The sequence below is a fragment of the Solanum stenotomum genome, chromosome 3, assembly GCF_019186545.1.
Source record: "Solanum stenotomum isolate F172 chromosome 3, ASM1918654v1, whole genome shotgun sequence".
Classification (NCBI taxonomy): Eukaryota; Viridiplantae; Streptophyta; class Magnoliopsida; order Solanales; family Solanaceae; genus Solanum; species Solanum stenotomum.
Window position 1 is genome coordinate 23323190 of NC_064284.1, and position 14954 is coordinate 23338143.

At 37.0% G+C, this 14954-nt stretch overlaps 2 protein-coding genes across 13 annotated transcripts in view; both read right to left on the minus strand.

Moving 5' to 3' along the window:
- Positions 1-1498: 1498 nt before the first annotated feature.
- On the minus strand, positions 1499-7474 carry LOC125857730 (mediator of RNA polymerase II transcription subunit 31). Of its 8 annotated transcripts, none has more exons than XM_049537356.1 (7): positions 7351-7474; positions 7175-7272; positions 6808-6904; positions 6544-6622; positions 5878-6155; positions 5658-5720; positions 1499-1800 (listed from the first exon to the last, which is right to left on the minus strand). In XM_049537356.1, exons 1-6 carry the CDS (start codon positions 7386-7388, stop codon positions 5708-5710), a joined length of 603 nt encoding a protein of 200 aa, XP_049393313.1. In that variant the 5' UTR covers positions 7389-7474; the 3' UTR covers positions 1499-1800; positions 5658-5707. The 8 variants fall into 8 exon arrangements, with proteins under 8 accessions (XP_049393313.1, XP_049393312.1, XP_049393309.1 ...); XM_049537355.1 differs by having other exon boundaries at positions 1499-1873; XM_049537352.1 differs by having other exon boundaries at positions 5658-5723.
- A 1024-nt stretch (positions 7475-8498) lies between these two features.
- LOC125857728 (polyadenylate-binding protein 1) overlaps positions 8499-14954 on the minus strand; it is a 41297-nt gene continuing 34841 nt past the window's right edge. For all 5 annotated transcript variants that reach the window (XM_049537346.1, XM_049537350.1, XM_049537348.1 and 2 more), the window contains 4 exons: positions 12625-12692; positions 11584-11775; positions 11375-11499; positions 8499-8802 (listed from right to left, as the gene is read on the minus strand). In XM_049537346.1, the coding sequence (XP_049393303.1) occupies positions 8757-8802; positions 11375-11499; positions 11584-11775; positions 12625-12692 (431 nt within the window). In that variant the 3' untranslated portion in view covers positions 8499-8756. The remainder of the gene's footprint in view (positions 8803-11374; positions 11500-11583; positions 11776-12624; positions 12693-14954) is intronic.

Below are 14954 nucleotides of genomic sequence, written 5' to 3' on the forward strand. Positions count from 1 at the left end.
ATTATATATAGAGAATGTACCTTAATTATTACCTCTATATTGGACCCTAACTAATCATAAATTAATAAATGGACCACACGCACTCCACATCACTTTCACTTAAGAACTCTTTCAAGTTTTTTTTTTCTATCTTCGTATTTCACCCTCCTCATAAGTCTCATATATACCAATTAAAATTTTAATGTGTGCTTTTGGGACAGTGGGGTTGCACATGTAGGAAGGAAGTTTAAACTTGATGCAAGTGGCTAAAATATCGTCTGATTTATATGATTATATTATCAGTTAAATAAAAAATAAAATTATTTTATGTATGAATCCTTACATTTTCTACGACCAAAGGAGTGACAGATAGCTTTTTGAAAATAATATGTTTGATCTATTCGGAAGGTTTTTATTGCTTTGAGTGGTTTTATAGATGTTCACGACTGAAAATAAATCGTTTGAAGTTCATTCAAAAGGAAAATTGGGATGATGCTCAAAAAAGTGAAACATAGCTTTAGTACTTTAAAAAGTTCACAACATGTAATATACAAACAATTTAGCTATAGTTCTCGAAAAAAAAAGGGATAAGACACCAGTACCCCTAGACTAGGATCAAAATTTCAGAAACACACCTTAATTAAACTAAAGCCCTATTGCCCTTGAACTCATTTCTTTTTGTAATTTCATACACCTTTTGGCTTACGGGGGCACAATCCGTGACTCCACGTAGAGGCACGTGAGAGATGTTTTGATGCCACGTATGCCAAAAAGGTGTACAAATTAAAAAAAAAAAAGAATTCAAGAGTAATAGGGCCTTAGTTTAGTTAAGGTGTGTCTCTGAAATTTCAGTCATAGTCTAGGAGGATACTTGTGCCTAATCCAAAAAATAAAATAAAATATCTTCCCGCCGTAAAGGCTTCATCACTTGTATCTAAAAAAATTAGTTTGCATTGCACAATGCTAGTTGTTTGTATCCATCCACAATACATAGAGGTGAACAAAATCGAACCGAAAACACACCAAACCGTTTGACATATCTCTATGTAAACAACTTAAACAAGTACAGATCCTATCCAAAAGAATAAAAGAAGAGTGGATATATGTAAAAGTTAAAACCCAGCCTTTGCTCTGTGAAGTCGACAAGAATTCCTAGTGAAAAGGGAGAAACCATCTCATATACGAGTCAAATACTCTAGAATGCAATATCGCTTACATCTACCACAGAAACCAACAAATTTCTAAATTGTCTTCACGCGTTCAATCCGTATTTAACACGTTCTATTATGGGTTGCAAACAGGTTAACCCATATTTACTGTCCAGATTTAAATGAGCAGATTGAATATGAATTTTTATGGGGTTTGGGAGGGTCAAACAAATTTGGGGTTATAATTGCCACCACCACTTGAGGGCAAGCTTAGCATTGTCAAGAAAACACTTGTAATTCAATTATACTGCACAAGAAACCATCAACATAATATTACCTCAAAGTTCCATATAAGGGATGAGAAACCATATTCAAGGACTTCATTAGGCTAAGGTAGCACACTGGACCTGTTCAATAATAAGCTATTTGCTGGCTGGCATGCATTTCTCCAGCATGAGAGAAAAGAGAAATGGACGTTTCGATGGTATTACAATTCCAAGGTTTAGCTCCTTGCACTACCACATGAGCTACTACTAGCTTCAGCAGCACAACAGGTGACAGCAAGAGTAAGCTGATGAGTGATGGCCTGCAGGAAGAACTAAAATTTCTATTTTTGTTTTGTTTTGGGGTGCACCAGATTGCAGTATACAACTGCCAAGCTTCATTCTTGAAACTGCACGCAGCAATTAAACAGGGTTGACTTCTTTTCTAAACATAGGAGGCAGTCTAATTCCATGGATGATCACCTACAAGTGGTTGTGAAATTAGATTCCACGAATAGGATGCAACATAGCTGTTATAGGATAATTAAAGAACCAACGCATGCAGATTGGAATATTTTAACACAAAGTGATATGTTCGGTGTAATGCTCCTATAGAACCCAAAAAGCCATTCTTAAATTTAAAGAATTGAGATTATCAGGATAATGGAAGAAACACATCATATGCTCAATTGGAGTATACCCAATTTTCGCTTAAGCATATATAAGTTTAATGAGAGGTCACAGAGCCGCAAGTAGGTCAATTTGACCAACCAGAATAAAGTATAAGCACAACACTTGATTTTACATTGGAGAACTATGTGCTAAGTATACAGGAAAGAGTACATCTTGTCGAGAGAAGGACACACGGCATAGTTTCTAACTAAAACTCATAAATATATACGGGGAAGCACTTCACTTGACCAAAAAGGGAAAAGAGATGAGTGATAACATGAAAATCCTTGGAATTCCCTTTTTGTGGAAGTGCTACAGCTAGTATAATTTTGTGTGCTGCACTTAATTTCAGGTCGACAGATCTAGGTTGTACCAATTCTAAAGTGTCACACCACCCAATTCAAGCCAAATGGATAAAGTTCCTCTTTTGCATAGTTTTCTGGAAAGACAGTAGGCCCTTGAGAGTCGGTACCTACAACTTTGAGGATACGAAGTTGGAAGAGTCAAAGGGGAAAGAATAACTACAAAGCCAAAGGTGGGGAGAGGAATTCGTACAGGCTAGCCGAGGCGAGAGAGAGGAGGGACCGTAACCTTGTCCAAGTTAAGTGCATCAAAGACTATAAAGGCAGAGTATTGAAGGAAGAGGCACACATTAGTCATAACTCATACTTCCATGAACTCTTGAATGAAGGAGGATACATGAATATTGTGATGGGGGATTCAGAGCACTCAAAGAGTAGTCCAGATTTAGGGAATTGTAGGGGTTATTAAGTTTGAGGAAATTAAGGAGGTTAGTAAGATGAGAAGCGGGAGGACGACTGGGCCAGATGAGATCCCAGTGGAATTTTGGATGAGCGCAGCTACTGCAGGCAAGTACAGAACTGAAAATTTCAGTTCGGTAATTTAATTTTTTATTTTTAAATATACTATACAATTACCCTACCAACGTAATTCGGTATGGTTCGGTATTTTAAAGTTTGACTTTGGTATTTGGCGGTATGGTAGATAACCACAGTTTGGTCAACTTCAACTCACACAAAATATTTATTTTCCGAACTCACGTAAATCATATAATAGAGAATTATGATTTTGACTTTTCGAAAAATGTCTCAATTATACCATACTAACACCTTAAACATGTGGAAACATTCAAAAGAAAATACAAGTAAATCCCCTTTGTTAATCAATAACCCAAAAAAATATTTTAATCAAGATAGAGTATTCAAAGTTCCAACACCTGAATAATTAGTTTTATTTATTTGCTACTATTACAATAATATATATGAATTTTACATGTAACTATAAACTTTGGTATGGCATTCGATATTACGATATTTTTCTTATAAATATCGAATACCATTTTTTTTTAAATGCATACCAAATACCATAATATTAAAACTGCAGTATCAATTTTTTTTTATTTCGGTATGATATTCGGTATCTACTATATCATGCCCACTCCTAGTTTAACATCACTTTTAAGACGTCAAAAATGCCCAAAGAATGAAGGTGGAGTATGATAAGCCTATTGTATACAAGAACAAAAGTGATATTTAGAATTGCAACAACTATAAAAGTATCAAGTTGCTAAGCCACACTCTGAAAGTCTGGGAGAGGATGGGGTGGAGGGTAGAGGGTGTGTTTATTATCGAGAACCAATTTAGTTTCATGTCAAATTGTTCAACTACTGAAGCCATTCATCTCGTAAGGATATTGATAAGGTAGTCTAGAGAGAGGAAGACAAAGTTACATATGGTGGCACACGACAAAATCCCTAAGGAAGTTCTATAGAGATGTTATGAGGCTAAAAGTGTACTTGTAGCTTACACCAGGGCGATTAAGGACATATACGATGGAGCCGAGACTTGAGTGAGGATAGTGGAAGGAGACTCAGAGCACTTCCCCATCGTGACAGGGTTGCACCAAGGTTCAACTCTTAGCCCGTTTTTATTTGTTGTGGCGATGGATGAACAAACACGACATATTTGAGGGATGGGGGGTGCCATGGTGTGTATTATTTGCAGATGAGACACGCAGTAGAGATAACATTACGCTGGAGATGTGGAGACAAACCTAGAGTCTAAAGGGTTCAGATTGAGTAGGACTAAGCTAGAGTATTTGGAGTGCAAGTTCACTAATGTAATTCACTAGGCAAATGTGGAAGTTTAGATCGACACTCAAGTCAAATCCAAGAGAGAAAGTTTCAAGTATCATGGGTCAATTAAACAAGGAAATGAAGAGATTGAGTATGATGTCACACATTGTATTAGAGCAGGGTGGATAAATTGGAGGTTTGGATCCGTTGTCTTGTGTGATACAAAATGTCACCAACACTTACATAAATGTTTTATAAAGATGTTATATGAACTAGTGTAAACATTTGAAGGAAAATGATTCTTCATTGGCATAAAATGTCAATGTATAAATTTGTAGTAGAAATTTTGACAAACCATTAAATGGTTTCACAAGTTAAAGCTTGATATTTGCATATCAATCGTGTCATTGATGACATTAAAGGAAAAAATTCATTTTCTATAAATAGGTAGCTCTTGGTTCATTTGTAACAAACATCTCATTTGCCTTCTCATCTTCTAAGGCATTTTAAACTTCTTCCACTCTTGAAGTATTTCACTTGTGTTCTTTTGGAGTATAATAAAGTTTGGTTGGATTTGACCGAGGACTAGGCAAAAAACAAAATTTTGCCGAACCTCATAAATTTTTGGCGTTCTTTTTATATTATTGTCTCATTTACTATTTATTAGTTGTCTCTCAATATAGCAGTTGTGATTTTATCACTCTAAATATTCGGCTTCCATAACAAGAATGACAATACATGTAGGATAAAAACAACTAGGTTCCAACTTAGGTCATGTACCATTGGTAGAGTCAAAAAATGATATGTAAGATCTAAGCAACATCATGACACTGAATGTTTGGTCATGGTGGAAAATACTCCTCCCATTTACAATAGATGATAGACGACAACAACAACAACAACAACATACCCAGTGAAATCCCACTACGTGGGGTCTGGGGAGATGATAGACAAAGGTTCGTAAACTTAGACCACACTAGAGAAGCTGCTCCTTCATTTATCATCAAAATCTGAAGTTCACATGTTAATATGGTGATTGGAATTCTTCACTCCATTGATAACCGATTTTTGCTGTAAGTGTGCATTGGCAATCTTCCAGTCACCTATGACCAGATGTCTGAACTAAAAGCCTAAGAAATTAAGCAATTGAAACCACAATGAGGGCATCCCAGAAGAGTTCAAAGGCAGGCTTCTTCCTTTATGTTTTGGTTACTTGGTTTGGTAAAATAAATAGTTCTATATTTATTTTTTAAAGAAATTTGATCCTAGAGAACCCAACAAAAATGTGTGGTTGATCTCTCGCAAAACTTTAGTACTATGTTTTCTGACACGAGAAAGAAAGTACAGGTCACTACAGATCGTGCTTGAGATTTGGTAAGGACTCTAAAATTCAATGAACAACAAATCACACTCTTAATAGGAATTCATAAATGTGTTTGCCAATGAGGGAACTGCAACACTTATTCTAAAAATGAAATCATGGGGTGCAAAATGTATTACCTTAATTCATGAATTAATTGATAGGAGGTATGTGCTATGAGTAAAGAAAATCATCCGTCTTTCCTGCTAAAACAAAATTATCCAAGTCATTAACTATGTCAGAAACATTACGTCATAAATCTAACCCTAAAATATAAAAACATAACAAGAGGGAGCATGCAACAACAACCTTTGACAAAGTTTTCACAGTAAGAGAAAAGTAAAAGACGAGAGGAAATACTTTCTCTTTCTTCGATCAACAGAAGCATTCCTTGGGTCAGTTTTAGCAAGACCAGATCCAGGAGGGATGGCATACTGCATCGGGGAAAGAGCTGCAGCTGTAACAGGTGTAGGAGCAGGAGGTGGAGCGGCTGGAGGGGCTACACTTGATGGTAGTGATGCAGGTGGAGCAGAACTTGGTGCAGTTGCAGGCTCAGGAAGCGGCCGCGGCAAAATATGTTTCAACCGGTTATTTCTATAGTTCTTCCAGAAGTAAAATTGCTGCCTATGTGCCACTTCCTAATAGTTATTACAAACATGTAGATTAGATCCTATCACATATTTATATGCCAGAACTTTAGGTTGGCAAACAAAGTGCAATAGTTAATAAAAAGTGAAAAATGATGAGAAGTCCTCGGGGAGAGAATTAACCTGGACAACGCAATTAAATAATTATAAGTTTTATGTCTAGAAACTACGAAAAAGTTAAGAAAGGGAAATAAGGCTGATGTAAGACGATGAAGTAACATGTATTATAAAGTGCTTTGGCTGCATTTTTTGTCCATAGAAACTGTGTTTACACAAAGTGGGACGAACTTTCTTTATAGTGGCTGACAGTCTTAACTAACTAAAGGGTATAGCAAAAGTGGAGGAGGAAACCAGGACAACACATGACATAACTTTTTACCTTGTTAGCAGGATGCGCCATTGCATTACGAAATGTTGGATTTTGAAGAAGCTCGAGAAAGAATAGGCAGTGTGGATACCTGCATTAACATCAAGAAAGGGAAGACCAATACTGTTAGTTAATGATACCCATAGTCCACAGCAAACAGAAAAGGAACAAAGACCATCAACCAAATAAAGCGTGGAATTGAACTGCATCTAAAAAGTTGCAGTAGAAGGAACATACAAAACTATTATCATATATTAATACTAGAAACTAACTTACATTATAAACTTTATGTACTCAGGTCGTTGCCAGTATTGAAGATATTTCAAGTACCCAATAAAAGCTTCATCTTCAAAATACCTATTCTGAGCCAAATCTGCATCAGAATCAATACAAAGTAAAAAACACAAAAAAGAATCAAAAAGGGATGGAAAAATTGAAGCTTTTGCACCCAAATTTGACTTGTCTAATTGAAACACAATGCATTTCACACACTTAAAACATAACGAAGAAGAAAGAATCATCCAACAACATATATAACATAAAACCAACAATAATTGGTCATTTTGAGAAATACCCAGAAATTATCATGTTTTTCTAAATAAGAGAAGGGAATAGATAGATAGATAGATAGATAGATAGATACAGTGAATGTAAGTGGGATTAGCGAGGCATTGAACAAATTCGAGTTCCAGTAAGAAACGTTGGCGTCCATCATCCGGATCTTTATAGACGCTTTTCTGCCTGCAAATTGGAACAGAAAAAACAGTTGATTAATGTGAAGTTGGGAAGACAAAGGCGAGATGAATTCATTCTGCTTACGGTGATTCATGGGTGTCTGGATTCGATGTAGAAGCCATTCGCTAAACCCTAACTAATTCTACTTTTCAAAGTTAGCCGTTGTTTGTATTGGTGCGCTATATATGCGTCTGCATATACAAATGAGCATAAAAATAGGGATTTCGGGCATGAGATTATGAAATTGTATTTTTAAGATGTAAGGGTGGATTCGAACTGTATTTTTCGACAAATTTCAGTTTTGACCTGAGGGTTTCGACTTCTTGGATTTGATTTTAATCCGAACTTTTATATGTCAATATGAGTATGATTAGACTCGTTTACTCACCTAGATTATATACTCGATCAGATTGGAACGATTCGAAGTCTTTTAAAAAAGAAGGTAAAATCATAACTCCGATTGAAGCGATCTTTGATGGGTGTTTCTTATATGGAACAAGGGGTATGTGATTATACCTAAGTTTTGACCATTTTTTCTTTAGTATGCATAATTTTTAAGCTTAAATTCGTAGTTATATACGTGAAAATTGTAATTTTAGTCCTAGGGGTAAAAAGTATAAATTTTGGGCAATTTTGGATGCAACCTTTGTGATTTTGGTTTGGAATAAAAGTCTTACATCGCTTTTGATATTTACACACTATTTCATCATTCAATTCATGTCTCGAATTAAAGTTGATTCTATTTCAATTATTTCTCAAAGAAAGGTGCTTCGATGATGCCTACGGGCCACAACTGAATATATATGTCATGAAAGAGAGGTGCATGATACCATGCCTAAAATGAGCATGGAAATTGGGGGTTTTGGACCTAGAACTACGAAATCATATTTTGATGACTTGGAAGTAGTTCAATTCGACCTAAGCTTTCGACCAAATTTTAGATTTCTTTCCCCTTTATGCAATTATCAACTTGGACTACTTCAATTGTTATGTTCGTGCGTTTTCCTATTAACAAGACGTTTTACCACACACTACAAATCTTCATCTCCGTCTATATCAAAGCATTTTGTATCTACCCTAACATGTTAATAAATAGTCCTTTTGGAAAACTAAACACCATTGGTCTTATTGCATGTAGCTATTAGGATTTGAAGTTGGGGACAAGGAGGTTCAGGAGAGAGGAGCTTAAGAGTGACCAAACCACAACCATAATTCAAAGAGAATATACCATCTCCAACAAAATGTCTATTTTATTTGTCTTTTCATTTTGCTGCCCAAAATGCAAGCACCTGAGCAAGCTAGCTAAGAAAAAACTTCTCAATCCTCACACACCTAAAACATCATCCAGAGTTGAAATTTATGTCAGCTTATGACTTATTTGAATTATAACATCCTTTGCCCTCCCAAAGAAAGAAAAACAAGGAGATGCCTCTTTCACAAAGCGAGCCACATGCTTCTCTCGGGAAGGCTGCAATCCAGCTTAAGATCCACTAGTATGGTCTGTAGCGGATGGAACGTCGGAACCTTGGAACCCTTCTGCAAATAAGACGACAACACAATACTTATTAACTAAAGTTTGTTTGATGTAATCATCAAGCAGGCATCAGTTTGAATCATGTGAAGACAAAACATGACAACGACAGTGAACATCAAACAAGAGAGTAAACATTGCACAGCTGTTAAATTATAGCTTATAAAAGTGAAGAGTCAAGGAGGACAAATTGAGAGCATGCTAATTAGGAACACTGTAATCCAGATGAACAAATATCTGAAAATTTACTCTTCCATTAAAATCTAGGGAAGTTCAGCTCTCTGTTGAAGGGCATAAAAAGCATTCCCACCAATTTAAGTTCTCTTTGATATTAAAAAGATTAGTACCAGCCTATCAGGAATTCGTATAGGATAATAGGAAATAAATTCAACTCAACAACTCTTGTAAAAAACTTATGCTGGACCAATATCAGTTGACATGTGTTACTGCAACAAAATACCCTACAAGTAAGTTTTATATTATCCTCATTTAACAGTTTAGTGATGCAACACCTATTTTTGGAGTTCTGAAGGTTTACTTTGTATTACTTAACTGGTAGTAGTATAGGGAGCATTGTTGCCAACATTTGCATTAGTGTTGCAAAAACAAAACAGCTGATTTTGGCACATACTACCAGTACAAAAAGTTGGCCGCGGAATGCATTGCAAGTGTTGTGATGCAACGTCTTAAAAAAACAGTCAAGTGATGCATTTTAGATAGGTATATGTAACAGTGATTGCGTAAAATAGATTAGATATAGGAGTCATCTAGTTTATTTCAGTGAACTGCTGACTAGACCCTTCCATCAATAAGACGAGACTCTAGGTTCATCTTCTGAAGTACACTGATAAGCTTGAAAATAGACAAGTTCGAGTAGCTGAGCTGCTAATCCAGAAGCATAGGACTTTAGGTCATATTTAGTCAAAATACCAACAGAAAGAAGTAACCCCTTCGAAAGAACATTAAACACAAAAGTTACCATTTCAGATCAACACAATTACCATGGCACATGCTCTGGCTTTACGAGAAACCCAACATCCTACTCGTTTAAAGGAAGTAAGCCTAGAAACCCAGCCAACCAAAGACAACACGAGATTCCATTTTATTTGGGAGGCAGGAAGCATGGAACTACTGCTCATGTAGGGGCAACAGTGTAGGTCAAACAAACATGTGTTGAAGTAGATTATGTGACAAGTGCAGATCCCATAAGGCATCAGAGTAGGCTGTATCCAAGTTGGGAACCAATTAATATTCAACTTGACTTCCTTCAGAAATTGAGTGATAGATAAATCTATGAAGTTGCAACTGACAGGATACTGGTACTTGAATGAAATTCGCAGAGTAAGGAGATAAGCTGAGCTTTAGCCCAATGTTTATTGAAGTAACGAAGGCCAGGATAACATTATTGGTCAGGACGGAAACTGCTCTGAGCTATATGTCCCAACCACCTCTTTGCTCCTGATCCTAGAGATCAGACAAAGATGTCTAGCCCCAAAAGAATGGTCAAGCAAAGATCCACTTTGTTTTGGACAAGTAAAAAATTTGATGCCTCTTCTTGTTGGGTTGGAGTAAAGAAGGGGAGGTTGCATTTCAAAGATAGATCAAGATTGACCGAGACAAAGTTGTAAGTTTTTTCCTTTTCTTTTGCAACACATTTTTAAAGATATTTTTAGCTTTTTACCCAAATACAAAACCACCCACCCTACTCGTCACATACTGTCGAAAATTCCTTGACTTCTTTTCATGATTTTGTAGCTCATCCAGCATCTAGGGTGGCAAGTTGTACTATGAACTGCTCCTATCTTGATACACCTTTTAAGTTTTAAGCCCCTCCATACCCAGACAAAAACAAAAGGAAAAAGAAATGGCCCCATATAATAAATAAAACAGTACCACTCTAGCATTCTGAAACTGACTAAAACATAAAAATCCATGGAACCAAAAGTTCAAGCGATGAAACTTGAATCATCAGCTCCTCTCAGAAAAGAGAAGTTGGAAGAAGACCCAAAGGGAGGGATTCTCTCGAGCACAAGATGGTTGAAAATAGAAGCATCATCACATTAGAAAATAGAAGACCCCTCCCCTTGGGTCGCCTTCCTACTTCTCTTTTTCGAGAGCTGAGGATTAGAGTTACATCGCTTGAACTTTTGGTTCCATGGATATTTATGTATTAGTCAGGTTCAGAATGCTAGAGTGGTACTGTTTTATGTATTACATGGGCAAGTTCTTTTTCTTTTTGTTTCCTGTTTCTTTTGTTTTTGTCTGGATATGGAGGTGCTTAAAAGGTGTATCAAGATATGAGCAGTTCATAGTACAACTTGCCACCCTAGATGCTAGATGAGCTACAAAATTATGAAAAAAACTCAAGGAAGTTTCGACAGTATGTGACGAGTAGGGTTGGTGGTTTTGTATTTGAGGAAAAAGCTAAAAATATCTATAAAAAATGTATTGCAAAAGAAAAGGAAAAGGCATACAACCTTGTCTTTGTCAATATATATATATATATATATATATATGCATACACATATATACACACTAAAATAAGGTTCTGCAGAGGGTATCATCATTGTTAATTACCCAAAAGGTGGAATGGCTGGAGCACCAGGCACAAACGCACGACGAGGGCGGAATCCAGCATAAGGATTAAATCGCCTGCCTCGAAATTGCTTCATACCAGGAACATTTGTCCGCTTGGCAGACACCTATACATGAAAAAAGAACATAGTTAGTAGAAGGTCTAGAAGGTGAAACAGAGTCGATAAATCATTAAGATGATTGTTATGGACCTTCAACTTCCGCCCGTGAAGCTCTGATTCATTTAACAGAAGTGCATTTTGAACAGCCTCCATTTCAAAGAACTCCACATACGCAAAGCCTTTTGGCTGGCCAAGCTTGTCAGTCAGGATAGTTACCCTGTTAACAGTGCCACATGCTTGGAAGTGCTGCTTCACTTCCCCAGGCAAGCAAGCATAATCAACCTGAAGTTGAAATGCAAAAAAAAAAAAAAACAATTCAAATGACAGTTATGCTAAGCATTTTCACAAGAGATGGGTCAGCATTTATTTTCTTTGTGGGATGGGGGGCTGCTGCTGGCCTCATTTCAGATAGTGTTACAAATATCAAACCACATTCAAAGACTAACAATGAGGGGCGCCTTACATGTGTTTTACTAACACAATATGGTGTTACTTTGGTAATACGTGCAGGGAACAATATATTGTTTTTTTGCTAGTTCGTGATTTAATGTGAAGTTAGATCTATCAATACAGCAACTCAACCTAATGGCAAAATGCAGCAACTAATCCCGTAAATGGAACATTCAGACCGAGCAATCTATAGTGCTGCCTTATCCTGTCATGTATTTCTGAACAAACTTATCACAAGTATTCATTCTTCTGCACACAACCAATTGTACAAGAGCAAAGCTGAGAAAGTAAAACAGAAAACAAAAGTAAAAGAACAAGTAGAAGAGCAACAAACCAATTTTCTGTGTCCGTAATGAAAAAAAAAAATCTCAAAAGTACAGCAATTAGACAACTGATGCGCAAAATAAGTCTGTTCTAGAAAGTCGAACACAATTATTGCTTTCTAGGTGAGTTCATGTTAAAGTTGCATCTACAGTGTCAAAGAACAAAAAATAATATAAATATAAGGGGGCAAAAACTATAGGCAACAAATTTTTGAGCAATAAAGTATTCTACAGTTTTATTGGATTATAATAATGTGAAAGCAAATAATCAGATAAGAGAAGGATAATGCAATTAGTAAAAACATGTCACGTAGGGAAAAATAAATTTACATGTTGAGGTAAAGGCAACAAATCTCACATTACCGACATATATGGATCGCAAATCCACCTCCTCCTTTTCAGCCTGAGTAGCAGAAGCAGTTGGATCTGCACATAAGCACAATTATGAACAACCAAATACCCCATAAGCAATTTTGACAATGTCCATCACATAAGATTGTTTGGATTTCCCTTGTTTTCTGGGAGGATGGGGTTTGCTATCAAAGGAAAAGAATTCCTCACACACACAAAGACAAACACACTCTCTTCAAAAACAGAAGTCCAAAACCTAAGATAACTTAAACACATTCACTGCTCTTCTATGCGTCAGATAATTGAGAGACCTTCCGAAGCACCCTAAAGTTTCACTCATGTTTTTAAAAAGCTACCATTAACGTGTGTTTCTTTCTCTCTCTATATATATACATTCACACACACATACCAATTAACAACTAAATACCTAGTGTAGTCTCACAAGTGGGATCTGGGGAGGGTGGTGTGAACACAGCCTTACCCTTTTCTTGAAGGTGGAAAGGGGTAAGGCTATATAGATATACACAAAAAGTACATTTAATGTTGGAAAAAAAGAGCAGTATGCTCCCAGGCACTAGTTTCGAGACAATCTTCTGAAGTCCCTTCTGGACTTCGCTGGTTTTTTCTTTTCTCCGGTGGACTTCTTTCACCAGAATACCATTCTCTTTCTTTCTTTCTCTCTTTTTTAACTCCATTGTTGTTCAGATGGACAACAGAGTTTATTTCAGATCTGGGGGGAAGTCTTGCGACATCACAGAGTCTAGATCAAAAGCTGAAGTATGGTATGACTGGGTTGAAGATGATAGGCATCACATGAGGAGAATGGTTCTTAGCAGGGGAGCACTCGGTTGGGTTTGCAAAAGGCTAACAGAGGCTTCAGGGATCAGAGGGAAATCGGCCAAGTCATGGAGATGCAGGGATTTCTCAACTAACTTCTTTATAGCTTTGAAATTCAATCAATACGGGAGATACCTGTCTCTAATTTCAGTTAAAGGTAGTGACAGAGCAGTTATTATACTCCCAGAAAGTGCATTCAATGAGGGGTGGGAGAAGTTAGCTAAGAAGATAGAAGCATTCATTAATAGGGGTATAAAACAAACAAAAGCATTTAAATTATCAGGGGAGGCAGACTATGCTGCTAACAAGGGGGGAAGGAGTTATAGAGACGTTTTGCAGAAAAGTAAATGGACCAGAATTGAGACAGAGCTAGCAGAAGAAGACAGCATGTTGAAAGCTCGAGTCCAATTAGAACACGAAGACCTATTGGCACGTTGCCTAGTGGGGAATTTTTTTGGAGAAGATGATACACCCACTAGAAATGATGTAAGAAGATGGGCCCAACAGACTTGGAATAGAGTGCATAGAGTCCAAGTCTATGATATGAATGGAATTTTATTTCTTTTCGAATTCCAGTCCAGAAAAACAGCAGAACATGTTTTGATGGGTGACTGGAGAAGACAAGGGAGCAGATTAAAGCTTCAATGGTGGTCGCCGACCATTGGGACTTTCCCAATAACCCATGAGTTCGAATGGTTCTGGATTTGAGTTCTAAGGTTGCCTCTACATCTCTGGTCCAGGCCAAAAATGAAGGAAATTGGAGATCGGTGTGGCGGCTAGATAGAGACAGAAGAAGAAACCGATATCAAAAATCATCTCCGTTGGGCTAGGATTCGTGTCAAAGGTCCGACAAAAAAAATTTCGGCATCCATCAAGATCGCCGATGAGGAGAACATCTTCTCTCTACCTATATGGGTAGAATCGACGGTGACTTTTCGTAAAAAGTACGATCAGGGGGCATGTACAAGTAAGGAAAGAGACGAGGGTGGGTATCGAAGGAGGAACCCATCAGATCTGTCTAGGTGCAGAGATATTCATAGGTCTGAAAAGCTGCCTGTTAAACCTAACAGAGAAGAAAAGGTTTTTTTTTGTGAAAAAAGTCACGTGGGTGGAAAAGTCACAAAGGGGGTTACTTGGTTTTAAACCCTGGACCAAGTCATTTGGGCCTGTTAAAAGCCCAAATTTTAAAAGACTGCCCGACAGAACCTGAGCCTTTTATTTGCGATGTAAATCGCTGGGAAAAAAATCATGAAATTATATACTCCTCAACTGATCAGAATCTGATGGAAGAAACAAAGGCGAAAGATTCAATTAGCAATTATATACAATCGAAAGTCAACACACAGGTGAATGCAGAAGCATCTCCACAAATTTTGGAAGAACTAAATGAAGAAGAAGCTGAGTTATATGGGCAGAATAGTTCGAAACAAATCACAATTCTGGGTGACCCAACACCCATTCAATGTGATGCTTCAGAATGCAGCAAAGAAGTCGAAGGCA

Coding starts and splice junctions, on each gene's coding strand:
- LOC125857730 (XM_049537352.1), bottom strand. CDS start 7,388: ATGGCTTCTACATCGAATCCAGACACCCATGAATCACC. Junction 6,623..6,807: donor GAGTACATAAAGTTTATAAT/GTAAGTTAGTTT, acceptor ATGTTAATGCAG/GTATCCACACTGCCTATTCT. Junction 6,156..6,543: donor TGGCGCATCCTGCTAACAAG/GTAAAAAGTTAT, acceptor AATAACTATTAG/GAAGTGGCACATAGGCAGCA.